The sequence below is a fragment of the Teleopsis dalmanni genome, chromosome 1 (assembly GCF_002237135.1).
Source record: "Teleopsis dalmanni isolate 2A chromosome 1, ASM223713v2, whole genome shotgun sequence".
Lineage (NCBI taxonomy): Eukaryota > Metazoa > Arthropoda > Insecta > Diptera > Diopsidae > Teleopsis > Teleopsis dalmanni.
Window position 1 is genome coordinate 20,641,361 of NC_051846.1, and position 27,428 is coordinate 20,668,788.

Here is a 27,428-nt window from a genome sequence, read left to right on the forward strand (position 1 = left end):
ACCTAAATAAAATTATATTTAGTTAGTGCACATGCTCGATAGACAATCATATTGCAGTAATATATATTATATAATAATCCTCTTTTACATTAAATAAAAAATTTCCAACTTTAAAATATAGAAATAATTAAATTGTGTGATATTATAATTAAAACTATTACGGGATCAAGTTCTTGTATTCAATACAATTTATTAAGTTATATTTTTAATAGAACATTTTTTTATTAATCATTTTTGCAAACTTAATTAAAAAATTGCTTGATACGAATTTAGTTGTCGGTCAATTAACTACTGTTAAGTTAAAATCCTCACGTACAGCAAATGAGGCAATACCTATAATATAAATAAATTAATTAAGTTAATTTAAAAAATTAAAAATTTATTTATAATTATAACAAAAATGAAATATATATATATATATACATAGATATATAACAGGTTATCTATTTTGTTGAAAATGTGAATAAAATATATTTGTGCGTATGATCGAAATTTCGATCTTTATCCTCACATTACCAATACCTATCCACATCCTAACCTATGAATATGTCTTTATGTTCTCTACAGGCTACATTAACAACATTGAAAATTCAATCAAACTTTTATCTCAAAATATTGTTTGGACCTTTACGAGACATTGCCCTACTGAATCCTGTAATTTTCGATGACTTACCGAAAAATAACTGATAATAGCTCGGTCAGAACTAAAAAAAATTCGGTGGCGACAAATCACATAATCTTGGTGGAAATCATGTCGGGAAATTTCTGGCGTATTAAAGCTTCAACAGAAAGTGTTGTGTGGCTTGTGCCATCATCCCATGGAAACCAACTTCCATCTTCCACTTCCATATATCTAATAAAACCCACCTTTTGCGCCACCAAAACGTGAAATTACACACTTCAGAAATATTTTTTGTGCAACAAAGCCTAAACAAAACGTATTACACGGTTTGTAGTACCGTTCTATTAAAACAAAATACCTTCTATATACATATTTTTACCCCAGAAGCAAAGGTTCAACGTTGACAAGTCAATAAGATCTTGGTGGGTAATGCACATGATCTTGGTGAATAATTCACATCTCCAAACAAAGGAAAAACATGACCATTTATGTGATTTATGTGGTACCGTCCTGTTAAAACTATGTGTCCTCCATTCCATATATTCAATTACATGTTAAAAAAAAATGATAGTTATGTAATTGTAGTGATTGTAGAATTGCTGGTTAATGTCACAACGTGCCCAAGATTCTCTACATAACATGATCCGTCTTTACTAACATGTCACATCATGCCGTGCTACTAAATCAAGTCATGAAATATATAAACTTTTATATTAAGTTAAAAAAAACCTATATTTTAAAGATTTGTTGTGAAAATCTACTCATAACTACAGACAGTGAATAAATTAAACGGTAATAAACCTTATTTATAAACTATTAATGAGTATTTGAGGCTACAGATTTTGCATAAAATTATGGAACAGAGCATTATAATTTACATGATATATTTTTATAATTACATATATAGCACAGCATTCAATAGGTCAGAAAATAAACCATTGGACGACAAAACCATTCATACAAAAAACATATAATTTGTTTATGGCTTAAATTCGGACGAGAGCCAAATATTTACTTACAATTAGACATAGACAGATGTTTCTTAAATCTTGTAAAAGTATTAAGACAATGTGTCCCCATTGAAATTAAAAGAACTATGTTAGCTCTCAAAGGGAAAACGCAGCACACAATAGGACTACAACATCATTAACCATTATTACTAAACACCTTAGTGCTTCTACTTGCCATCTTTGTACCAACTAGTTCCACCTACCTATCCAGTTAGTAGTGGTAATCGAAAACCAGCTTGTTAGTATTGAGGCCTTAGGTCTCCTTATATATATATTTCCATAAAATATATATCTATATCTATTTATATCTATTTATACCTATATATATCTATATATATCTAACACCATTTTCTTTATAATATCATTAAGTTTTTATGTCTGTCATTAAGTAACTTTAACAACAAAACAAACAAGCAAATTTATTTTTTTACCGTATGTATAATGGCTATATATATTCAGTTAAATCTATGACAATAGGTACCTTTACATATAAGACTATATAGATATACATATATATAAATAAACAAATGAACATACACACACATATATCTTTAATCGCCTTGTAGAACTAATAAGAGATACTTACCGATTATATCACCTCTTAACTATATATATAATAATCATAAAATTAACTACTAAATGACAACAGTTATTACAAAATATCAAAGATTATGTACATATATTAAGATTATAAAAAATAATAAAAATGTTTTAATGCTGGAAAACACATTAAAACAACATTTGTTAGATTGTCAATAAACTTTAGACATAAACTACAAATCGATTATTTCACGATTTGTATATAATTTTTATAACTTAAAATCAAATATTTATAAATATTTACGAAATATACTCATATTCCAAATTTATATTGTATGCCGCTCTATGATTGACTTAACTGAATTCATTCATACTCAAATTTCAACTGTTTCATTCGATGACTTTAAAAACTACGGAACTAGTTTGAATATAAACGTACAGACAGTCAAACAAACAAAAACAGAGCCAGAGAATAAAGATAGACTTGTAAGCTTATCCTACTTAATTTAATTCTTTATTTATTTATCAAAGCAAGAAATAATTACTTAATTTTGTGTGTTGAAATTACACGTGTTTATTGTTTTTATTCTTAGTTTTCCCAAACCGTAAAAAGAATGACAACCTTCTTCTTCTTACTCAATCAAAATATTATTATTAGTTATTAAAAATTTTCTTTTTATGGCCAACTCATCTTATTTTCAATAATTTGCTTGTCCGTGTTTGCATGGCCAACCTATATCAATTTAAACATAAATGTGAATATACAACCGCCACAGACTCATAAATAAACAGATCAATAAATGCGCAAGCAGATTTTCAGACATCCACTCTCACTGAGCTGTCTCATCATACTGAACAAATGTATATACACTTTTCAATGTCTTCTTGTTAAAATGTCTGGTTTACAAGAAAAAAAAAAGGAAATACTACAAAGGGAATATATCGACATACTAATTCCGTGAACGTCTGGATCTTTGTTTCGGAGCCACTCGTCTTATTTAACAACCAAGTACTGTTCACCACATTCAAAAAGGACTACATAAGCAGATTTTTGAGGGTTACAACATCAACTCATAAATTTTATATCAATTATTCTATATTATACAATATAATTTAACTAATAATACATCAGTTCCAACACAAACTACACTAAATATTAAAATAGATTTTCAAATTGTGTATTACCTTAAAGATTCCAATCATCGTCATGTGATATAATCATATAATGATCGCTTTCCTATTCAGCTGCTTTGGCATCTGACGACTGTTGCATTAAATCTTCTAATGCAAAAAATCCACCACCAGCTGCCCCGGTACCACTATCTGATACTTGTGCATCCTCGCCTGCAGTTGCTGAAGCATCTTTTTCAAGCACTACACCTTCACCGCCTTCTAAAACCTCTTGCTGTACTTGTACTATGGGTTGACCATCAGCTGTATATGATACTGAAACTGGTATTCTTCTGCCATCTTCACCAATGACATGAGCACCTTCACCCAATTCGCCATCTTGACCATGTAAAACCAACTGTCCACCGGCATTTAAAAGTGACGCATCAATTAATTGTGTTTCATTATTTTCACCCTGCACTAACACCATTTGACCATTGCCATCTGTCATCATTTGAATTGTTTCGCCATCTAAACCGTCACCGGAATGCAAAACACCGACACTTTGTAAAAGCTGCTGTATTTGTTCAGGATCTTGCACAAGTATTTGATTACCATCAGCATCGGTAAGAATGTGATTATCCAATTGTAATAATTGGCCATTCTCATTGAGGATAAATTTAATTTGACCACTTTCAACTTGAGCTTGCATTGCTTCATCCATTTCCATAGCTACTTGTTGATGTTCATCGCTACTAGATTCATTTGTGCCAACTTCTGATTCATTGATAGACGTATTAGCGCTCTCTTGGGAATCAGCATTTGCATCAGCTACAATCGAATTATCTTCTGACTTTACAATAGCCTCACTTTTAACATTTTCATTGGGTTTTGTCTTTCCATTTGCTTCACTTTGATGTAATTCTTGTGTCTCATTGTCATCGTCTAGGCTTGGCATATTAACCGGTTGAGCATTTGCCTTTGAATTGTTAGCATCACTTGCATCGGAATCTTTTTCTTGTTTGACGCTTTTCTTACCGTCTGAAGCTGATTCATCTGGCTGGTCTAACATTGGCATATCTATGCCGACCGATACAGGTGTTGTGGAGGATGCCAATTTCGTATTCTGTAATAGAAAAGAAAAATTTTAATTATTTTTATTATGTGATAAATAACTATATTTTTATTTTTTCTAACCTGTCCACCTTCAGTGGCATCACGAGGAATTGTTATATTAAATGTTATACCGCCGGAACCTTGTTGTGATGTTATAATCAAATTTTCATTTCCTTGACCACCAGTTGTTGTAGAAGATGTGTTCGTTGTTGCGGTATTGGCAGCTGATGTAGCCGATGTATCTGCACCGCCTGCTGCATCAGCTTTGTCGGAATGCATCTTTTCGAAAATGCTTTCAATGTCTGAATCAACTGAATTGGGATTTGATTGTTGTACTGCTAAAGTATTTGGTTCGCCTTTAACCACTGCTGTTGTTGGAAGCCCGTCACTAAGTAGCGTAGCAGCTGCTGTATTAAGTGACGGAATAGAAGTACTGTTAGTGTGAGCTGCAGTAGTTGCAGTTGATGCAGGAGATGTATTACCATTACTACCCTTCTTTTCAGCACGATGTGTGTCCATGTGTTGATTGTAATAATTTTCTTGTATAAATGTCAACGAACATATATGGCATGAGTAAAACTGTATATTACTGGCGCCAGTGGGATTAGCTTCAGTTGCGCCAGCTGCATTAGCAACTCCACTTTCGCTTAGTGCCTCGTCTATTGTATCCTGTAGTAATTTTTGTGTAGTTAAACCTGTTCCTTGTTGTTGTATTTGCTTTACAGTAACAGTGCTTGACTGAGAAGTAGCAGTCTGTTGAGTTGTACCAGTTGACGGATGATGTTGCTCGAAATGTTTAACAAGCAGTTCACGCTTAGGGAAGGACATAGAGCATGTGCCACATTTAAAGTAATTCGGTTGATGTTGTTTTGCGTGTATGGTAGCTGCTTCACGTGTCTCAAATCGTTGAGCACATAAACGACATTTAAATGGCTTTGGCTTACCGGTCGCTATATGCTTACGCATATGTTCATCAAACACAACTTTATCTGTGGATTTAAATTGACAGTGATTACAAGTGTATAGAGAAGTGGATGCTGCGCCCGTTTCCTGTACAGCATTGGAAGATTGCCCAGCTGGTATTGTGGAACTGCTTGTGACCAGTATGTTAGTGCTATGGTTGAGCTCCATATGTTTACGCAGTGCAATTTCACTAACGAAATTTATATGACAAACCGAGCATGTATTATCCATGGCTGTATTGTGTTCACGTACCATATGCTGTTTCATGTTGCCGAAATTTGAGAATATCTTTTTACAGTTCTTACATTGGAAGCTTTGTTGTTTGCATGTTTCATAATGTGCATTAAAAAGACGCATATCCGAAGTTTTATAGTCACAGGACAGACATTTGTATATTCTTGTTGGTTTTCTATGCATCGTTTGTGTACCAGTTTGCTGTTGTTGCACAGAAGAAGGCTGTGTTGATATCTTGATTTGCTGAACTGCGCTTACTGCAATAATAATAATAATATATTAGTTTTAAAAATAAACACATAATAATGGAATGATTATTACATACCTGGAGGTGATTGTTTACCCAAAGACGAATCAACGCCAGATGTGGTTTGTAACATTTTACGGGCGCGATTTAAATCTGTAGATTCCTCAGCGGTGCGTACGGCAGCGCCGCTATTTAATTTTAATATTTTAGATGGTGGATTTCCGCCCCCTTCATCACTAAGATTATACTTCTTTTGCAGCAAATTAAGCAAATTTGTACGAACACGATCCACATCACTTTCCAAACGATCCAAATAGTTTAATAAATTTGAACAACGTGCGCATACAACATCTTCCAAGCTCACTATAACCAAAAACGCATCTCCGACAAGTTGTCCAATTTTATTTGGATACTTTGTACCAGTGTGACTGGTAGTCATTTCAGCAAGCGAATGCTGCGCTTGACCATTGCTGGGTGCATCATCACAAACATAGCAACGAGGATTGCTGCCCCCCTGCGTTATGCTGTTCGTGGGAGTTACTATAGTTGAGCCAACTTTTTGTTTCAAAATGCGCGGCTGATTAGGACCCGTTACTGTGACCGCGCCACTTGTTAACAAATTATGTATTTTACGCACTGCACTGTTCATTTGATTATTCATATCGACAAAATAACGCTCGCTTCGTACAAACTGCAGTAATTGTTCTCGCTTTTTTTTTTTATTGAATCTTCTTTTAAGGGATTTTCAAATCTTGCAATTTTATCTAAAAACAAAACATTTTCAATATTATTGATGCAATAATTTTCTTATTCTTTTATGAAATACACTCTATTTACTTTTATAATTATTTATTACCACACTAAACCCTCCACATCTGCGATGCTTGGAAGCAATCGCTTACTGATTTGAAGAGCATATTTTTTTTTTATGTTAGGTTTCGTTAAGTTCTTGTTCTTGTTCCCCTCATTTATTAATACGCAACAACAAATATAATTCTCACAAACAACTACTTTCTCTTTTGCTCTTACAACCCTAACGCGGTGCCAAGTAAAATAAAGAACACAAAAAAAAAAAAATAGAAACAGGAATTGTGAGCACAAATATTTTTGTGTAATTTAACATGGCTTATATTAAATTTTTAGGTAAAAATATTTTAAAACTATGTTTAAAGAATATTTTTTTTTTTTGCAAATAAGTTAGCTCCCAAATAGGATATACATGAAAGAGTTTACAAGGCCATTTCAAACAATGAGATTCGGATTCGGGAGCCTTGCACAAGAGAATAATAGCAAATTCAGCACAAGATATGTGTGCTTCATATAATTTTATTACCAATAATTCAAAATGAAAGAAAACCGTTTTAGTTATGAGCATATATATATATTTATCTTTTTTTTAATTTGCAAAGCAAATAAAATCGAATATATATCGTGTCATATAATTTGCTATAATTTTAGTTAGCGATAAAGTAGTACTAACACTTAACATGACTCAAATAAATATTATCACGCAAGTAAGAGGAAGTATGTTAGGTTCTACCTACAAAGAAATTGCTTAGGTCAGCAACTTTTTAATGTTTTGTAAACAAGAATTTTTTAAAATATGAAAAGAAGCACAAATCTTCAGTAATACTTTTCTTGATATATAATATATATATATATATATATATATTTAAAGCAAATTAAAACAAACGTAATATAACCACATTATGCCGTCTTGTGTTAGACTGACTAATTCAAAAAGTAATGATGATTTATGAGCACATAAAACATAGCACTAAATGCATAATATAACTATTAGTAAATTACTTCATTATCGCTTTTCACTAAATTTTGTTCAAGATATATAGTCTACATGTTCAACTATAAAGTAAGCAGGGTATGACAAGTGCATTATATGCCTACCAAAAACTCATAAGTTCACTGCACACTTATATATAAAAAACCCAAAACTAACATTAAATGCATATTTCTTAAATATTATTCGTAAAATATTCATTATTATTTTAAAATAGAAAAATTTAGATTTTTTGGTTCATGAACATTTTATATGGAAACTAGCGCATTAGTTCGTTACAGTTGATAATCTCGTTTTTTCTCGCTTACTTACTAAAAAATTTAATATGTAATCATGCGATAGAAAAATAACCCTCGCCGCGCCAAAAAAAAAAAATTATTTAAACGCACTTAAAATAATACCATTTATTGTTAAATTATTTACACCTTCTTATTATGCGAAATAAAACTATTAACTCTTATAATTATTTTTCATTTTAAAAAGCACTTTTTTTTTATATTATTTAAATTGTAATTGATATTGCCATTTGAAGTAGTGGCTAGGTGCCGCTACTGTACAAACGCCAGGTCAAAATCAACGAAGCCTATTCACATATTTCATTAGGAAACTATATCAAAAAAAAAACCACACTTTTTTCCAACAATAAATGCAAACTTTTAACAAAACTTACTTTTAACTTTTGTACATATAATTTATTTTTAACTCTTAAATGATTATAAATTTTTATTTTTTCCATTCATATTTAAATTGTAACAGCAGCTTTGCTTATATTGAATGTTTTAATTTAACCGCAAAAGCAACACTGTACGATATTTTATTCATTTAAACTCTAGACACCAGTTTAACGAAGCCGGAACAGTTTGGTTCGCATATGCCGAATATTTTCCCCAGCGCACGTTTTACATTTGCCTGTACGTGCATACGAAAGAGATGACAGTTATAGCTTGCCAAATACGATTGTCGCACAATTAAAATTTTAAGCAACACTAAAGCAAAATGGCTGGCCCTAGCTTCGTTCAATTTCGTCTAACTTAACGTGATTAATTCTTTCGTTTTTTTTTTTTTAATAACTGATGAATACTTTTTATGTACATGAATTTCATTTTTAATTTATATTAATTATTAATATTATTTTATACCTCGTATTGAACCATTTATTTATTTTATATTTGCACAAGTATTTATTGCGTACACGTTAGAATGTATGCTACTATAATATACAATCGGCGAGAACAGAAGTGCGGCACTCTCCGCTTTATCGCTAAAAATGCGACTAATAATACCGCTTGCTGCATAAACAGAGTTGCCAAGAAGAATGCACTTTCACAAGTATGAGGGTATTAATTAATGAGCACACCCTACATAACCATATTTCGGTAGAGTCAATATGGACTCTAATGAAAGAGAATATAATGATATGAGAGAATAATGATGTAAATGGTATATTTGTATATATTAAGAGAGATTATTAAAAATTTCGTACATAAATCTAATTTATATGTACTAACTTAAGCGTACATAGATGTTTATCGAAAATATGCTATTGAAAGTATTATTTCAATAATGATATTTTAATAATGATAAATTGAAATGAGTGATATATAATTATTTGATTAGGCAGTAAAATTTTTGCACTATAAAGTGTTTATATATATGTTTTTATTTTTCAAAGTTTATTATATAAAATTGAATTAAAGGAATAAATTTATTTTTTATCGAACTGTATATTCGTTAAGTTCAAATGTTTAGTAACATTCATACTGTCGCATAGATATAGGCGTGTATTACAACAACTGTAAGAACACTGAAAAACGAGAGAGTATTATTAAGTCAACCATTAAAAATAATTTTTAATTCAAATAATATTTAACGAATTTGTTAAAAGTATATCAAAAAAAAAGCGAAAACTTAGCACTATAAAATATACCTATTTATTCGTTATATTGTTTATAGTACTTTATAGTTGATATTAATATATCAAATTAGTTAATTTTTTTTTCTATTTTTTTTTTGACCAAAAATATATAATATTTTTTGATTATTAGCCCGATCAAGAATTATTATGTATCCAACTAGTAAATTTGATTAAAACTTTTTAGAGGAAAAGATATATACCTGTGTTCATATGAGCGCCCACACGTTACAATTATAATGAAGACAATAACATCAGTAACAGCGGCAGTGAAAAATCGGGAATGGTAAAAGAATATAAATAAATAAAATGTTAATTTATTTACTTAAATTTATTAAATTTACAAATATGATTACTACAATAAATAAAAATAAATAATATGACTACCCAATTTTCCATAGAAAACCTACCATAAAATAAACTCAATGCTAAGAAGACGATTATTATTGGTGTTAATAAATAAATTTGAACTATTCATTGTGAAGTGAGAAAGAATATATATTGGGCATATTAAAATATAGCTTGCTAGTTACTTTTTTAAAAGTAAGTCATTTATCCTGGTTCAAGAAATTTTAAAGAGCCCATATGGAAAACTTTCCATTATTTGCATTATATATTTTCAATTATGAGTGAATAATCATTAAAAACTAATAAAAACAATAATTAAAATTATAATGATAAGTATAATGATAATTATATTATTATAAAATAAACATATGTATATTTATTTTTATTAATCACAAAAAATTCCATATCTCTGTGATTATGTATTATATGTACATACTTACATATGTATGTATTTTTCGTTAAAACTTTATATTGTTCGCATAAAGGAAATAAGAGTATTTTTGCATAAAATAGATTAAATTCCTAATTGTTTGTTTTATTTACAAATCGGGTTAATTTATGAAATAAAATAAATATTACTCCGATCACACCAGACAATTTTTCTCATAAACAATAAAAACGGGATGTAAGCAATAATAAAAAAAAATACACACAAACATGGCGCAAATTACCCCACGCAAGCGCAGATATGCAACGAAACTAAAAAAACAACAACAACAATGCGAATGTTTTTGTTTGTGGCAGTGCTATTGTCGCTGAAGTCGTTTCCAAACAACGGAGCTGAAAATGTAAACAAAACATGGAGAATAAAATTAGCAGAAATTCAATTAAAAATGTGAAAAGTAGCAAATAAAAATTAAATTTTCTTTCTTGATATTGAAGAGGAGGATTAATTTTTACAAAATGCGTGCTGTTTTAAAATGGGTAGAAAAAGTGGAATTTCCAAATGATAGCAAAGATGACGAAATCAGGTAAAAAATATAATTAAAAAATGTGTATACATATAATAATAAATATAATTACATATTTTTAGCATACGTTCAGTTTGCTATAATCCTAGTGGTAGCATCTTAGTGGTTGCAGCCAAGAATCGTGTACTTATATACGATGCCAACGATGGCTCACTATTGAACACACTGAAAGCCCATAAAGATGTGGTGAATTGTGTAGCATATGCACGCGATGGCAAAAAGTTTGCCAGTGGAGCTGTGGATAAAACTGTAATTGTTTGGTCACCACAATTGGAGGGTCTATTGAAATATGCGTAAGTTGAAGACTAAACGTTTTAAACAGTGGTAATAACAGTGGTTAGTTACCATTTCACATGTTACTAGAAGCTCATTCGTTGGACGTTGGAATTAACCACTCCAAATAATTTGATTTAATGTTACATTTAAATATTATTACTTTTTCTTCCTTTAAAGACATGGCGATGCAGTACAGTGTATGTCCTTTAACCCAGTGTCACATCATTTGGCTTCCTGTTCAAATTCGGATTTTGCTTTTTGGTCAACTGATCAAAAAGGAGTGCAGAAATATAAAGTATATTTGCAAAAAATATATAATTTTTATATAAACTTTAAATCTTTTAGATATCATCACGCGTAAATGCCTGCTGTTGGACCAATGATGGACAATATTTGGTTTTGGGTTTATCAAATGGCACCATATCAATCAGAAATAAAGTATGTATATAATTTTTATTAATACGAGTATTCTTTAAATTTTATTAAAATCTATTAAACTATTTAAATTCATTTAGTCTGGTGAAGAAAAAGGTCGCATTGATCGTCCTGGTGGTCCGAAAAGTACAGTGTTTGGTGTGCAATGTTGTCCAACAACAGTGGCAGGATCTTTTGATTCCATATGCGTTGTTGATTGGAGTCAAACGCTTTCATTTCATACACTAAGTGGTCAAATGATTGGCAAAGAGCGTGCACTTGGTTTTGATCCATTGTCCGTCACTTATTTTCCCAATGGTGAATTCTGTATTGTTAGCGGTTGTGTCGGAACATTACATCTCTTTACAAAGGAAGGTGTACGACTTGGCACATTAGGTGAATCGTTTGATACATGGATATGGTCAGTTGTATTACATCCCAATGGACAATCATATGCTGTTGGCTGTCAGAATGGCACTGTAGCTAGTTTTAATATTGTCTCCAGCACAGTACATGCATTGTATCGTGAACGTTATGCTTTTCGAGAGAATATGTGTGATGTTATTATACAACATCTGATATCTGGACAAAAAGTACGCATCAAATGTCGCGATTTAGTGCAGAAAATTGCTATTTATCGTAATCGTTTAGCTGTTCAATTACCAGAACGTGTAGTACTCTATGAATTAAATTCTGCTGAGGATCAGCCCATGCATTACAGAGTCAAAGAAAAGATACAAAAGAAGTTTGAATGTAGTTTGTTAGTTGTATGTGCAGAGAATATTGTTTTATGTCAGGAGCGACGACTACAGAGTTTAGACTTTAGTGGTATTCTTCAACGTGAGTGGCTAATGGACTCTTTTGTGCGTTATATTAAAGTTATAGGGGGACCAGCCGGACGTGAAGGTCTAATGGTAGGACTCAAAAGTGGACAGGTAAAATATTTTTAGCATACTATAATTGTAATAATATAATTGTAATTTGTATGTTTATAGGTTTTTCGCATATTTTTGGATAATTCCCTGCCACTGATGATAACTTCAGCCATGTCATCGTTGCGTTGTTTGGATATAAATGCGAATCGTACTAAAATTGCTGTTGTTGATGATGCTGGACGTTTAATTGTACGCGATATTTTAAGTGATACATTACTTTATCAGGTAAGTTTTAATGTACAGTAAAATCTCCGTTAAATATACATCCTTCTTTACTGTGCAGTGTTATTTGTGCTTATTTTATTCTTTCATTCAAAGTATATTACATAATTATCCATCAAAATTGCTGATTCCGTCGGTGTCCTCTTAAGGCTTTACTATTCATATTTTGAAAATCCTTTCACATTTAAAACTCTGTTAAATGGGCGTTCCTTTAAATGAACAATTCTCTTCGTCTCGCACTATTACCAGTGTCCAGTTCGTCTTTTTAATCGAGAAGTGGGTTTTAATAGAATTAAATGGGCTTAATCGGACAAAACTATAACTGGTGATCTTAATTAACTGTGCAATGTTAACCGTTCCCAGCTTTAATATTTAATACAAAGTATTCTCTTATAAATAGACAGCTTCTTGACCAGACAGAATTACTGTTCCGTTGGTGTTTGCTTTCACTGAATATATTATTAAAATCTTGTACTGTGAAGGTTTGTTTAACAAAAGCTTTTATACCTGGACATCTTAATTAACCGTGTACTGATAACTGTCCCCAGTTTTAATATGTATTGCAAAATATGTTTTGTTAAACAGACAGTTCTCTTAACCAAACAGTTCTCTTAACCAAACAGTTCTCTTAGCCGGTCCCTCACCACCTCAATAGGACTTCAGTAGCACCCTCTCTGGTAGATGCATGCGTCAATCCTATTATTCGTATTATAAATACATAGACACCTATTGCAATGGAGCTAACATCAGTGAGGTTAAATATAAACGTGAACTAACCGCCCGTCACACAGATGCAGCATCCTTTTCAAGACCATGTTTGTATTGAAACAAAGTTCTCAATAGGTTTCGACCTAATATCAACTGTGAAGGACGACACCTTTCCACTTCCCAATCCGTTTTTGCTCCTAAACGATTTCCTGTTCTCTCACACTACCATCACCTACCCACATTTTAACTCATGCAAACGTTTCTTGATGAAACTAGACATCTCATCGAACTGTGCAATAAAAATCGTTCCCATTTTAATATTTAATACATGGCACACTCTTTTGAAAGGACAGTTTTCTTAAGTAAACCGAATTGGTGGTCACATCGGTATTTACTTAAGGAAGTGTTCAATGCACACATAATTAAAAGTAATGTATTAATAATTTTTAAAGGATAATGGCGTTAACTCTGTCACATGGAATACTTACATGGACTCAATGCTTTGTTATACTCATACAACCGGTGGTTTGAGCGTACGTGTTGGAAATTTACCACCACGTGCACCGCAAAATATGTTAGGAGTTGTAGTAGGTTTATGTGGTGCTACTGCATTCTGCTTACGTGGTAATCTTATGCATAATATACCATTAGCTTTGGGTGCGACAATGTGGCAATTTATAGAAGCAGGACTTTTTGAGTAAGTTCCTCATACACTGTGTAATAGGCTAATATATATGTGATACTAAGTGATTTTATTATATCTAACATTATAGCGAAGCATATCAGGTGGCCTGCCTTGGAGTGACTAATGCTGATTGGGAAGGATTGGCACAATCTGCTTTGAGGGCAGTTCATTTAAATATAGCTAGAGATGCATATGTTAAAGTCAGAAATCTGCCTTGGTTGCAATTAATAGATAAATTATTAGAAAAACAAAAACGTGCTGAAGTACCCAAAGAAGTCTTACAGGCGGAGACATTTGCTTTTGCCGGTAAATATAAAGAGGCTGCGCGTTACTTCCAAAAATGTTCACAAAATACACGTGCTTTGGAAATGTACTCCGATCTGCGTATGTTTGATTTGGCACAAGAATTTGTGAAAGACGGTAGCGAAGAGGATAAACGGGAATTGGTTAAAAAACGTGCTCAGTGGGCATATTCAGTAAAAGAACCACGTGCTGCAGCTGAATTATTATTATCAGCTGGTGAGAATGATAAGGCTATTGAGATTGTCGCAGAACAAGGTTGGCCTGATATGTAAGTAAAATAACAAAAAAACTATATCCAAAAATATTTTTTATCTTTATAAGTAATTAAATATTTTATTTTTTTTTAGACTTTATGATATTGGCAGACGTTTGAGTCTGAGTGAAAGAAACTCTTTAGAATCTGTAGCAAATCATTTAAAACGTCTCAAAGCTTTACCTCTGGCAGCGGAAATTTTCAAGAAACTAGGCGAGGAAATACAAGTAGTACAGCTACATGTTGAAGCACATGATTGGGCAGAGGCTTTCCGTTTAGCTGAGGACATACCGAAATGTTTGTCCAATGTGTACTACCAACACGGCCAGTGGTTAGCTGAAAATGATCAATTCATTGAAGCGCACAAAGGTTGGTTAATTGTGGTGTTTACGCTGCTATAAAATAGTAAACATATTTTGTTAAATTAAATAATTCAATTTAAATGATTTAAGTATTTTAATCTAAATTATTTACTTCTTTTTTATTTTAGCCTTTTTAAAAGCTGGCAGTATGAAAGATGCAAATCGTTTGCTTAAACAATTAAGCAGTTCTGCTTTAGCTGAGGAGCGTTACTTAGACGCAAGTTACTTCTATTGGCTTCTGGCTAAACAGTATATGGAAATATATTGTGAAAAGGAGTAAGTTTTTGTTCTATTTCATGTTATTTGGTCATGTTTCTTATGATAATTTTCCTTACAGCATACAAAACGCAATCGATCATCATTTAAAGGAATATAAAAATCATTTACGTATAGCGAAGGTTTATTATGCTTATAGCATAATCTTCAATTATATGAAGGAACCATTTACGACATACTCACCTATAAGTCTATTTAATGTTAGTCGATTTATACTTAATGAAGTTGAATTTAAAGGAGCTCCGAAAGGTGTAAGCATGTTGTAAGTTCTATGAATTCGTATGTAAACAATAGTTTTTGTTTCAGTGTATTATATGTATGTAGATTGTATTAAAGTATATATATAATTTAATTCTAAAAAAATTTGTAGAGTAATGTATTTACTTTAAAAATATGCCTTCAGTGCCGTTCTATTCACACTGGCGAAACAGGCGAAGTTTCTACATGCAAACAAATTATGTTTGGTCGTCAACAAACGCTTGCAGTCCCTTAAACCACCAGCTGGAATACAAGAACAAATAGATGTGAGCAAAAATTAAATAAAATTTAATTAAAAGTGTTAATAAACCCTATTTCAATTTCTCAAAAGGTTAATTATTTAAATAGTAAAGCTTGTAAAAGTGGTTTCAATGATCCTGAGGAACTCTTGCCACTATGCTACAAATGCTCCAATTATAGTCAACATTTAAATGGAAATTGTTGTCCAACATGTAAACAGGATTATTTATTTTCATTCATATCATTCGGTATATATAATAATTTTAAATAATATACAATAGCATAACACAGCACTCTCTTCTTGTAGAGATATTACCATTGGTGCAATTCTATCCTGAAGTGGACATTACTGATGCAGAAGCTGAACGTTTATTACTTGCACCACCAAAACAGAATGAAGACATTGATCCTTTTAATGAAGTAATTATATTCAGTAATTTAATATATTAAAAATTAGTTTTTTATATATATAATTTTTTAGGATGTTGCTAGTGCTTTACCATTGAGCCTTGATCGTAGTGCATTACGTGGTATTGATCCTAATCACATATTAATAGTTAAAGGTCGTGAAAAAAATATAAAAAGTTTATATTTTCGGAATATTTTGCCTGATCTACAAGTTACTTTCTGTCCAGAGTGTTTATTGGTATGATTTTAATTATATTTTATTTTTTGCTATTTTCATAACACGTGTCGTTCCACTGTTATGGATCGTGTTTGATGTGACTATATATGCACTATATATATTAAACTATATGCTATACAATTATAACTCAATAATTTTTTTTCGTTTTAGGTGTTTTATGCTGAAGACTTTGAAATGCAAGTGTTGCAGAAAGGTTATTGTCCTTTTTGCCGAACATCGTCTGAAAAGTTACTCGAAGAATATTAACTATTATAAGTTATAAATTGACAATTAGTTTACTTAAATGCACATATAGTACATATATATTATATGAAATGTACGATGAAATTATAGCAACCACTACTGTGTTTTATAAATCTTTTAGATTATATTATATAGTGAGAATTCTTTTGAGCGGGCGGCAGACATCGTTAAACTCTTGTTGATTCAAGTGGACTATCCTGACAAGTGGGATAAAATTGTTCCAAATTTTAATAAAATATAGTGTTGGAAAAATTGTCAACCCGTGGGGAATATCCGTTCTACAGCGATGTCTCTTAGAAGAGTTATCACTGTGATTATTTATTTTATTATATTATAATTGCAATTGTTTAAAGTTCCTTTAATAAATTTATAATTACTTAATAAGACTGTTTAGTCTATAATAATATACAAAACAAAATCATTTTGTTTCATTATCACATCGAATGTGACATGAATTAAGGAAAATTACAAATTTTGATCATCAAGAATTTTGAAAGCATCATGGAATTCGCCTATTTCCTAAGGACCATACTCTTCACACTGAGTAATTACAAATCTACTTACAAAAGATACGATGAGTATATATATTTTTTTTAATATTTAATTTAATATTTAATTTAATATTTAATTTAATTTAATAAAATATGAGAAGACTCAACGATATGGAGGCACCTGTATGTAAGATGGCCGCATTCTTTTTAGATATCAGTTTACAAATTACAGCCAAGTAGGGAACCATTATAGAATAATAAAATCTCCAGTTTAATCACTCTGTCGTAGTTGTTGAGAAAATATTAAGAGTGTCTCACATCGGTTTTGTTACTCTTTGTTTTAAGGGTTTCCTTATTTGAGGATCTTTTCCAACTACAGCAGTTCCCTTTAAAAATCATTTTACCGAAAGTTCAAAGTGGGTTTTAATATTTTAAATTTCTGCGCATATTTCTAAATATATTTTCTATTTCTAGAAATGTGATCTATTTTTATATACTTAAACGTTAATTATAGCAAACATTTTTTGATGAATATAGATGTTCCTCAAACAACATGTTTCTGCCTATACAGCTTATACATCAGATATAATATATTAAATAAATAATAATAAAATATCTATATTAAATAAATTTAATATAAAAACAATTATTCATATTGATAGTTAGTATAGCATTTAAATTCAAATCATTATCATCGGTCTCAATCAAAATTAACATATACCTATATCAAACATTATCCACGTCTATCATATCATATCATAAATGCAATATTCATATACTTCATAAAGAAAATTAGGTTAAATTCTTTAGTTTATATGAATTATATTCATCCGTTTTAGTTATTCTAATATATGATCAACGTTTATTCCGAAATTTGATTTGTATGGAAAACTACGTTATGTTGTAGTCATACAAAAACCTTTGTATCAATCCGTCTCATCGAGATATTCCTCAATGCATTTATATATAAATTTTGTAGCAGTTTTTTTCAACCTAAAATGTACTGAGGACCGAAGAAGTATTCAATATATCGGTAAAGTGTTCAATATATTTTGTATGAATCGACATTAATATGTTCCCGAAAAATAATGTAGTTGAAGATGAAAATACAACGACCGTTGAGAAACCCTGCTTTATAGTGTCTTTCTTCCATGCTTTAGGAACATCTCTGTAGCGTATGAAACTAGCAATAAGGAAAAACCAACTTTGAATCATGAATTCTATAAAATCAAGTAAACTATTTTTGTATATTATTTTTTATGGAAGTTTCAACAGCAGATAAATTGATTGGAATTTAAATGGAGATAAAATGACTTTCTAAACTAGCCTCATTGAAGTGGCTAGGTTGCTACGCCTACTTCAATTTAAAAGCCCACCCTTCGCCAACCCAATCTAAGGTCTAAACAATCTGCTCTTCTCTCATATTATTATCACCTATACAGATCCTAACTCATGTACATGTCTTTGTAATTTCTTTTGTTATCTGCCCAATAGATCTCTACTGGCTACAACAGCAACATATTTTCTATTTTTAACGAATTGATAAACTGATTATAATCGATTTAAATAAAATATTGAAAATATTTAATAACAAATTAAATAATAAACAAACAAATAATCACCGCTTAATAATATGTATAAAAATAATATTTACAGTACATATTAACAAGTTATACATATATATTTCAAATATATACAATTTAATAAAAAAAAAACATTATTTCTTATGACCAAGTCTCTTCCTGGTAACGTCTATTTTTGATCATTTGTTCAATATATTCTGAATTTTCGTCTAAAACAAAAGTAAATGCTTCTTTCACAGCCTTCGGCATATTATTGGATGAGCCCGCAACTAATATAATAGCTTCTTCATTCAATATTAACTCCTTGAGGTAAGATTTTTGCTGCTTAATCAAATGTTGCACATACACTTTTTCTTCCTGGTCACGTGAAAACGCAACAAATACTTTCACCATCCGTGTTAACCAATTTTCGAATTCAGTTGAAAAATGAAAATCTTTGCTTTTATTTCGACAACCAAAAAATACAACCAACTTAGGATCGAGTGTTGAGTATTCCTTTAGAGCAATTAAGCGACTTTGTATAACACTGCGGAATGGTGCAATACCCGTACCAGGGCCAACCATTAAAATGGGTGTATGCTTGTTTTTTGGTAGGCTCATTGTACCCGATTTTATTGTACCTACAATTTTACTATCAACTGCCAGTGCTTTAAGCCAATTTGAGCATAAACCTAAACGTGGTGTAGATAAAATAGTTTTATATTCCACAATCGCTACTAATATGTCAAGTTTCTTCTCTTCTGGTATGGAAGCTATGGAAAAACTTCGTGTTTGTATTGTTCCAAAAAGTTCACATAATATTGGCAGTGTAAGTTTAGAGGTAGCATGTCTAAAGTCTTGTAAAACTTCTAATATGGTGCGACGTGGTCTATTTATATAACTAATAACACTATCAAGCCCTTCAGCAGTAGTGAATTCTGCCAGTTTTTCTTTTTCTAATTCATCCTCGCAATTCAGTGCGAGCAGTTCAAAAGCACGTGGCCTTGGTTTGGCAGTTAAGTCCCATACATACTTGGCTAACATACCTACACTTATAGGTTGTGCATAAATTTCTGGCAGTGGCATATCTTCATAAATAGTATTAAGCTCTATAATGGTGTTCGCATTAAAGTTAATATTGTGTTCCTTTATAAGCTCAAAAAAAGCGCTAACATTTGCATCCGAGTTGCAAGGTCTCAATTGTAAAACGTCGCCTGGCTGCCAATTCACATCCTTAGAGTATGTAAAACTAAGTAGACGTACATCTTGGAAATGATCTTCACTTGTGGTACGAAGATTAGTTGTTAGTGTAAAAATTTGTGACTCCTCTTCATTTGACCAACGAAGTATTTCTGCATTGACCAAATTTATTTCCGCAGGGTTCTCTAATATTTTAAGTTGCCATTTGCATATAGGATCGTTAATTTGTTTTCGTTTCAAAAAATGTAGTTTTTCTAGTTCCATCCACAAATTTGTTATCCACGGCAGTGAAACAGCACTTGGTCCATGATCATGTTGATCATCACACAAACCAATTGGTATTAAAGCTTTTGCTCCTAATTGTAATAAGCGTTTATTTAACTTTTTAGCGGCGAAGTTAAATTTGACGTAGCTAGAATCACCAAGTCCTAGTAAGGCAAATGTTAAACCTTGTAAAGATTCTGTAGGTAAACTTTTTCGCAAAAGGAATTTCCATGTTTTTTTCATGTTATCCGGCTCATCGCCATTTCCAGTGGTAGCTACAACAAATATAATTAGGGTTTCTTTGATCAATTGCTCGATTGGAAATTTATCAATAGGTAATACCGGTCCAGCGAAGTCGTAGCTTTTGGATTCACGCCAAATTTGTTCTGCTAAATCTTGTGCTGTGCCTGTTTGACTACCGTAGAGTACAACTAAACGCATTTTTACAAAATTTAAAAATATATTAAATAAAACGTGGAATTATATTGGTTTTAATAATTAAGTAATAGTTTGTAAAAATTAATGAAAGTAATAACTAAAGCCGCAGCGAATTTATATAAAATGTTATGGAATAATTGAAAGGGATAATGTAAACATAATCATATGCTTAGCAGGGATGCTATTTAAAATGTTGTAACCTTGCCATATTTTTAAAACACAATGTGTGTGTTATACCACATTCAGAATTTTCCATTTAGGCTCTTTTGCTCAATGCCTAATGAAGATTATTTACCATACAAATGAGCTTATAATTAATAAATTAACTCATTAAGGGGAAAAATGTCAATTGCCATCCTTGAACATAAATTTCCCACAAGGGAAATTTCCAAAACTTGAAATATATGTCATATGTTTCATATGTAAAATGTAAACAAACAACTGCAATGCTATAAACAAAGATACTGACGAGGGAACTTAATATCAGGTATCCATCAATATATTTTTAATATTTTTGAATTTATTGAATGGAGAAATTTAAAAAATTGAAGTTTGTTGTTCAATGTATATATTTTCTTCAAAATAATTTATGATATTTTATATTCATGCTCTATAATATGGTTGTGATTAAAATGTATAAAATATTTATAGTTTGAAATCAATTGTTGTATTTTGTAATTTTCAGACATCTCTTCAAAGTACACCATTAACCTCAACAATACCACAAGTTCTTTATAAATTACTATAATTATCGTCTTATTATGATCGTTCATATATCATGGTAAAATATAACTTGGAGACATATGTAAGTGCTATGTTCATACTATGGTCACAATTTGAATCCTGCAATTAACGATAATAGTACGATTAAAATTTAATGTTTACACTTTTCTAATTATAAAATCAATAAAATCAAGGCCGTGTGCGAGTTCGAGTAAATTGTTGGTAAATTGATAGAAAATAGTAAATTAATAGTAATAGTAAATTTTGTCGGTATGACAGCGAATGTTGGTATTTACCAGAATTTCGAGTGGGGTAAATTAGATAAGAATTAGGTAAATTAGGTGTTACCATTGTGAAAATTTTATAATATGTTTAATAAATAAATAAATAAATTTAAAAACTTTTAACCAAAAATAATAAATAAGTGCAATAAATAAATATATAAATATTTACATAAGTGCAGTGCATAATATCTCTAGAAAATTTAAATTAAATTTACCTCAAATTTAGGTGTTACCATTGTGAAAATTTTATAAGATGTTTAATAAATAAATAAATAAATTTTAAAACTTTTAACCAAAAATAATTAATAAGTGCATAAATAAATATTTACATAAGTGCAGTGCAAAATATCTCTAAAAAATTTCAATTTACTTTACCTAATTTACTCGGCCTTAGAGTAAAGCATTTTGTTTTTTGTTTCGCTTCTCATTAAATAAGTTTAAACATTTAAATGTTTAAATCGTTATGTTAGCTCGGACACATATATAGTAAATATAATATAAATAAATTTTATGTTCACTACAAATATATAATATTTTAAAGATTAATATTACCGTTCAGTATTTTCACAATCTGGCAGCGTCACAAACAACTGATTAATTCCCCTTCTGTTCATTTCTGTTAACAGCACGTGTATTCGCGTTTGTTTTGTTCGATTTGATTTCATATATGCACAAATTATAAATTTTTCAACTAAATTAAAATCAACAATGAAAATGAATAACAAAGAACATAAAGGTAAAACTAAAATCCATAATGTGCGATTTTATAATTTGACTCCGAGGGCAATACAAAATATGGCATACAATAATTTCTTAAAAAAGTTGGCGCTCTCACGGTTTGTAACGAATTTTTGAAATAAGTATTAAACTATTTGATTTTAACAATTCTTTTACAGGAACGATGGTTCTATAGAAATATGGGACATGCAATATATGCCTTTGTTAGAACGCACTATTCCTACAACGCCTGGTAATTCGGTTGAAGGAATGGTATGGGTTGGTGAACGTTTGTTTAGCGTTGGTCTTAGTGGAGAAATAGTTGAATGGGATTTGCAAAAGTTAGTTCCACGCCGCAAGCAATATGTTACAGGAAACGCTATTTGGTGTATTGATGTCAATGTAAAGGCTACTCAGCTAGCAGTGGGTACAGAGGAAGGTTATGTAAATATTTTCGATGTTGAGAACGATGAGATGGATTACAAAAATCTTTTTGATAAACAAGAAGGTCGAGTGCTTTGTTGCAAGTTTGATCATTCAGGAGAATATTTGGTAACTGGTTCAGTGTGTGCTATACGTATATGGAATGTAAGTAGTGGGCATGCTATACACAAGATGACTGTACGTTCTGATACGAGGGAAGTAATAGTCTGGTGTTTACGAGTACTTAAAGACTTCACAATTATATCTGGTGATTCAAGAGGCATAGTAACTGTATGGGATGGACGCACTGCAACTGAAATTGAAACGCATCAAATGCTAAAAGCTGATGTATTAACACTAACAACGAACGAAGATGAAACTATGTTAATGTGCAGTGGAATAGAACCAATTATACGTATCTATAGCAAGACGCTTATAAAACGTGATGAAATGGAATATCATCGTTGGGTGAAATTTTTGCAAAGAAGCGTACACGACCATGACGTTAAAGCGTTAATTTGTATGGATGAACGTATAATATCTGGTGGCATGGATGGATATTTAAGTATATCGTCAGCTGTAAAAACGAGTTCTACAATGGCTAAATATGGACCATTTTTACAGGTATTATATATTATTTTTACTTATTTTTGCAAATTAATTATCTTCCACATATTGTAGGGTTGTTGCTCCAGTATTGCACCAAAAAAACGTTTGCTGCTTTTGCGCTACACTGACTATCTAGAGGTTTGGTCACTTGGTAGTACTAATGGTGAATATACCACAACTGTGCATAGTAAAAGCGAAGATAAATTACAGCGTCAGTTGTTGAGAATCGATGAGTCGCCAAAGAAGAATTTTGCAATGAAAAGCAAAGATGAAGCGCGTATTATTTGTGCTACAATTTCACCTAATGCTAAGTGGATTTGTTATTCCACAATAACGGATACACGTTTGTTTAGATTTAAAGTCGATGAGAAGGGTGCAGATAAACTACATTTAATTGAAAATCTACCTGAACAATTTTGCGCTGCCTCACTGATACATTTCTCAACAGATTCGAAACGTTTATATTTAGTCAGTAGTGAAACACAGAGTATATTGGTGTTTGCTATTCTTAAAAATAATGCCGTAGAGTTGGAATTCATAACGCAAATAAATACGAAGAAGCACATAAAAGATAATATAAATTTGTTGGAAGTATCAGAAGACGACAAATACATTGTAGCTGCTGGATTGGATCACTCCATTGCTATTTGGTCCGAAAAAGAAAAGGGACATTATAAATATCAGTTCAATTTGCCAAAGTACATAGCTGCAACAACGGCTATTGCTTTGCATGCCGACTATCCATGTTTAGTAGCAACATTTTCAGATGGTAGGATTATCGAGTACAACATCGAAGAAATTCGTTTTACATGCTCTGAGCAAAACGATTTGCTGGATAGTGCAAGGACGCATTGTACTACAAAAATCTTATTAGATCGACGTTGTTCTGATTTATTCGTGTTACTTAATGAAGAAAATGTTTATGCATTGAAAAAATATTTAAATGATGAAATTGAACCTGAAATAGAACCTATCATCAAAAAACAAAGCAAAAAGCACAAAAAACAGAAGTCAGTTTCATTGGATCAAAAGACATCTGGATTACGTATGACATTTAGCAAGAATACTACGGTATGGAAATGAATTAATCTTAAAATTTTTATATTCTTATAATTTGCTTTCTTCCATATTTCAGCACTCTTTAAACTTGTCATGGCTGACGCATGAGGATTTGGTAGTTGTTGGTATGAATGCCATGTCACTGATTGATCAATTGCCTAGTGCATTTAAGCAGAAGAAATTCGGTAGTGCGTAGTTTGTAATTTATAATTTTTATGCCTAAACTTCACTGCAGATTTCATTAAAATTCATGCACTATGTAAGGTGGAGCCCAAAAGAAAAAATTGGAACTTATTTAAAATAGATGTTTAAAGTGAGAACATATATTGGCAATTATATGCGTCCGAGTGGTTAATCGTTTCCTGATGCACTGTCAGAAATTCATGATAAGTAAACTATTAGAAGTGGAGTTATTGCATCTGAAGTGAAGGTTATTTATCCCATTAGAGTTTACGAGTGGTATAAGGACTCTAAAAACTAGTGCGGACATGTATTATGATAATCGAATTAATCGAAATACGATATCGGCTCAGATTTTATAAATAATGCGGATAAATTTATCGCTCACCCGGAATCAGGAAAAAATAAATTGAAAATATGGGTGATCGAAATGGATATGGATGACTGCCAATCAAAAATAAAAATCGAATTTTAAGCGTCAACCACTCTCAACATTCACCTTATTTGGTTGTCTGTGATTTGACTTTTTTTTTGGAAAAATGCTTGTGACGTATAAAGGTCAGCATTTTATGGAAGTAAGAGCCATCCAGAAGTTCTTTAGAAACATACTGAAGAAATAACACTTTAAATACTAAGTTTTAAAATGTATAATTTTTTAACTATGAATCGTACTTTAATTGCCAATTGATTCTTACATAAATCTGATCTGGCATTTGGTGACATTAACGTTTTCGGAAAAATGCACGTAATACATAAAGGGAAGCATTTTGTGGATGTATGAAAAAGTTCTTGTGACGAAAGAAAACTTGGAACTTTGTGACTTTCTCCTTTTCGGAAAAATGCAAAAAACGCGTAAGAGTCAATTTTGTGACTTTAAAAGTCATTTAGAAGGCCTCTACCGACATCCTGAAGAACTATCAATTTAAACACTAATTTTTAAAAAGTTCTATTACTTTGAAAAGCACTTTATTCTTCCATAAGCAGTTGAATTCAGTTCATTGTTTGCAATCATTTATGGAATCTTCGATCATATCGTTGTGTTCTTGTCTTTTTATATAGATATAGGCATAGTTATATGATCTTTTATAATATGTAAATATAAAAGCAATAATTCTAACTTGAACTCAAATGGCAAAAAAAAAACTTGTAAAGTATATTAAAAAATTTTTATTGGTTTGTAAAAAATATTTAATAATTTTATTTTATAAATTGTTTTATATCACAATAAAAGGAGTAGAACTCTAATAGATCAACAATATAAAATTAGCTTCCAATTTTAGGTTCTTGTAATATATATACATTTATATGTTGTAATACGTATTTCATGAAAGTGAAGGCATGGTTTAAATAGTTAATAAAGTAATTTAAGATGTTTATTATAATTATATTTATTATAAAAAATAAAACTATATAATTTTATAATAATTTTTGTATAAAAAATATTTATTTAAAATTAAAGTTGCTAGATTTTAAATTGTATTTTGTATTTATTTATACAGCAACTCTATAATGCTTATTATTATTTGTCTATCGTTGATAGAGAGTATAAAAATTTTTATCGTTGATAGAGAGACAAAACCGAACTTGGGTATTGTGAATCAGTAGAAATTTTTCTATTAGTAGTAAATAAATTCGTCTATTATGTTTAAACAGTAGAAGTTTATCGATCAGATAAAATAATTGTTGTTGGAATGCTTAATGCAGTCTAATTAACATATAAATATTTAACAATATAATTTTTGTTTCTTAAATAGAGTAATAATTTACATAGACTGCTCTAAAATAGATGATCTAGTTGGCTGTGGTATATTCTCTAGAAAATCACGTCTTAGCTTTTTGATTCGTTTTCCAAACTACTGCAGTGTTTTTCAAGCAGAAGTAATGGCAATCCATAATACAATGTAATGGGTTCTTGGCAATCAAATCACTGATGGTTCTATTTCAATTATCTCGGATAGCCAAGCTGCCAGTTTAGCCACATCAATTATTACTCAAAATTGCCGAGATTTTCTCAATGACTTAGCTATGTGTGTCAGGGTTCAACTTATATGGATTCTAGGCCAAATGGACATCTCAGGCAACTGCAGGACAGACGACTTGCCAAGGCAGGTGTTCTTCTTCCTGACATTTAGTTCTCAGATATAGGTGTTCAACTTGCTACAGTTAAATTGGCAATTAAACAAAAATACTTGAGCATACCCAAGTAATACTGGACTGATAAACTCCAATGTCAAATATCTGAGTTGACTTGGTCTAATTTGGACAATAAATGCACTAGTAAACTACTTCAACTAAGACGGAACCTGCTCAGCACCACGATACCACGCAGTGGTCGTCAGCACAGACTAAGTCTACCCCATAATGACTTTTGTTGCGGATGAGGAAGTGGCCGCTAGGTAGGAGAAGATCTAAAATCTTTGGGCCCCTTTTATCACCGATTTGTGTGAACTGTAATGCTGTAATATTAGGCACTTAGCCAAATTTATAGAACTTCTAGTTTTTGGGGGAGTCGTTACCTTTTTCGGCGTTAGTTGTATACTGATATTGCAATTTATGTACGTATCAATCCTATTCCTGTGGTACCACAATGAGCCATTATTTGAGCTCACTTGGACTTTTTGGAAACAAGGTCGCCATTCCAACCTACCCACCTAGTAATAATTCATTTATATTTTAATTTGCTTACCCGCTACTTTCAAGTGTAATGAATTGTATATTGAAAATAAGGGCTGTTGTAACAATAAGGAAATAGATGGGATGTTCAATTCCATTTGGGTGCAGGTGAT

The 27,428-nt window shown here is 31.2% G+C and overlaps 4 protein-coding genes across 7 annotated transcripts; 2 read left to right on the forward strand and 2 right to left on the reverse strand.

Annotated features, from left to right (window-relative positions):
* On the reverse strand, window positions 1-8,906 carry LOC119664742. 3 transcript variants are annotated; one of them, XM_038074190.1, is made up of 5 exons: window positions 8,780-8,906; window positions 5,921-6,606; window positions 4,480-5,852; window positions 3,358-4,408; window positions 1-333 (listed from the first exon to the last, which is right to left on the reverse strand). In XM_038074190.1, the coding sequence occupies exons 2-4, from the start codon at window positions 6,501-6,503 to the stop codon at window positions 3,410-3,412; spliced, it is 2,955 nt and encodes a 984-aa protein (XP_037930118.1). In that variant the 5' UTR covers window positions 6,504-6,606; window positions 8,780-8,906; the 3' UTR covers window positions 1-333; window positions 3,358-3,409. The 3 variants fall into 3 exon arrangements, with proteins under 3 accessions (XP_037930118.1, XP_037930178.1, XP_037930140.1); XM_038074250.1 differs by lacking the exon at window positions 8,780-8,906 and adding an exon at window positions 8,311-8,334; XM_038074212.1 differs by lacking the exon at window positions 8,780-8,906 and adding an exon at window positions 6,680-6,740.
* A 1,636-nt stretch (window positions 8,907-10,542) lies between these two features.
* LOC119671219 (intraflagellar transport protein 122 homolog) lies at window positions 10,543-17,042 on the forward strand. The gene is made up of 16 exons (XM_038081757.1): window positions 10,543-10,871; window positions 10,934-11,164; window positions 11,325-11,442; window positions 11,493-11,585; window positions 11,663-12,496; window positions 12,557-12,721; window positions 13,879-14,123; window positions 14,200-14,682; window positions 14,762-15,036; window positions 15,158-15,305; window positions 15,367-15,567; window positions 15,709-15,829; window positions 15,895-16,051; window positions 16,111-16,223; window positions 16,285-16,449; window positions 16,600-17,042. Exons 1-16 carry the CDS (start codon window positions 10,804-10,806, stop codon window positions 16,693-16,695), a joined length of 3,513 nt encoding a protein of 1,170 aa, XP_037937685.1. The 5' UTR covers window positions 10,543-10,803; the 3' UTR covers window positions 16,696-17,042.
* A 1,838-nt stretch (window positions 17,043-18,880) lies between these two features.
* LOC119667829 (NADPH-dependent diflavin oxidoreductase 1) lies at window positions 18,881-20,705 on the reverse strand. Of its 2 annotated transcripts, XM_038077167.1 has the most exons (2): window positions 20,552-20,641; window positions 18,882-20,484 (listed from the first exon to the last, which is right to left on the reverse strand). In XM_038077167.1, the coding sequence occupies exon 2, from the start codon at window positions 20,450-20,452 to the stop codon at window positions 18,908-18,910; it is 1,545 nt and encodes a 514-aa protein (XP_037933095.1). In that variant the 5' UTR covers window positions 20,453-20,484; window positions 20,552-20,641; the 3' UTR covers window positions 18,882-18,907. The 2 variants fall into 2 exon arrangements, with proteins under 2 accessions (XP_037933094.1, XP_037933095.1); XM_038077166.1 differs by having other exon boundaries at window positions 18,881-20,705.
* A 1,572-nt stretch (window positions 20,706-22,277) lies between these two features.
* LOC119667828 (U3 small nucleolar RNA-associated protein 4 homolog) lies at window positions 22,278-25,092 on the forward strand. The gene is made up of 4 exons (XM_038077165.1): window positions 22,278-22,490; window positions 22,551-23,418; window positions 23,476-24,474; window positions 24,539-25,092. The coding sequence occupies exons 1-4, from the start codon at window positions 22,363-22,365 to the stop codon at window positions 24,656-24,658; spliced, it is 2,115 nt and encodes a 704-aa protein (XP_037933093.1). The 5' UTR covers window positions 22,278-22,362; the 3' UTR covers window positions 24,659-25,092.
* Window positions 25,093-27,428: the final 2,336 nt, after the last annotated feature.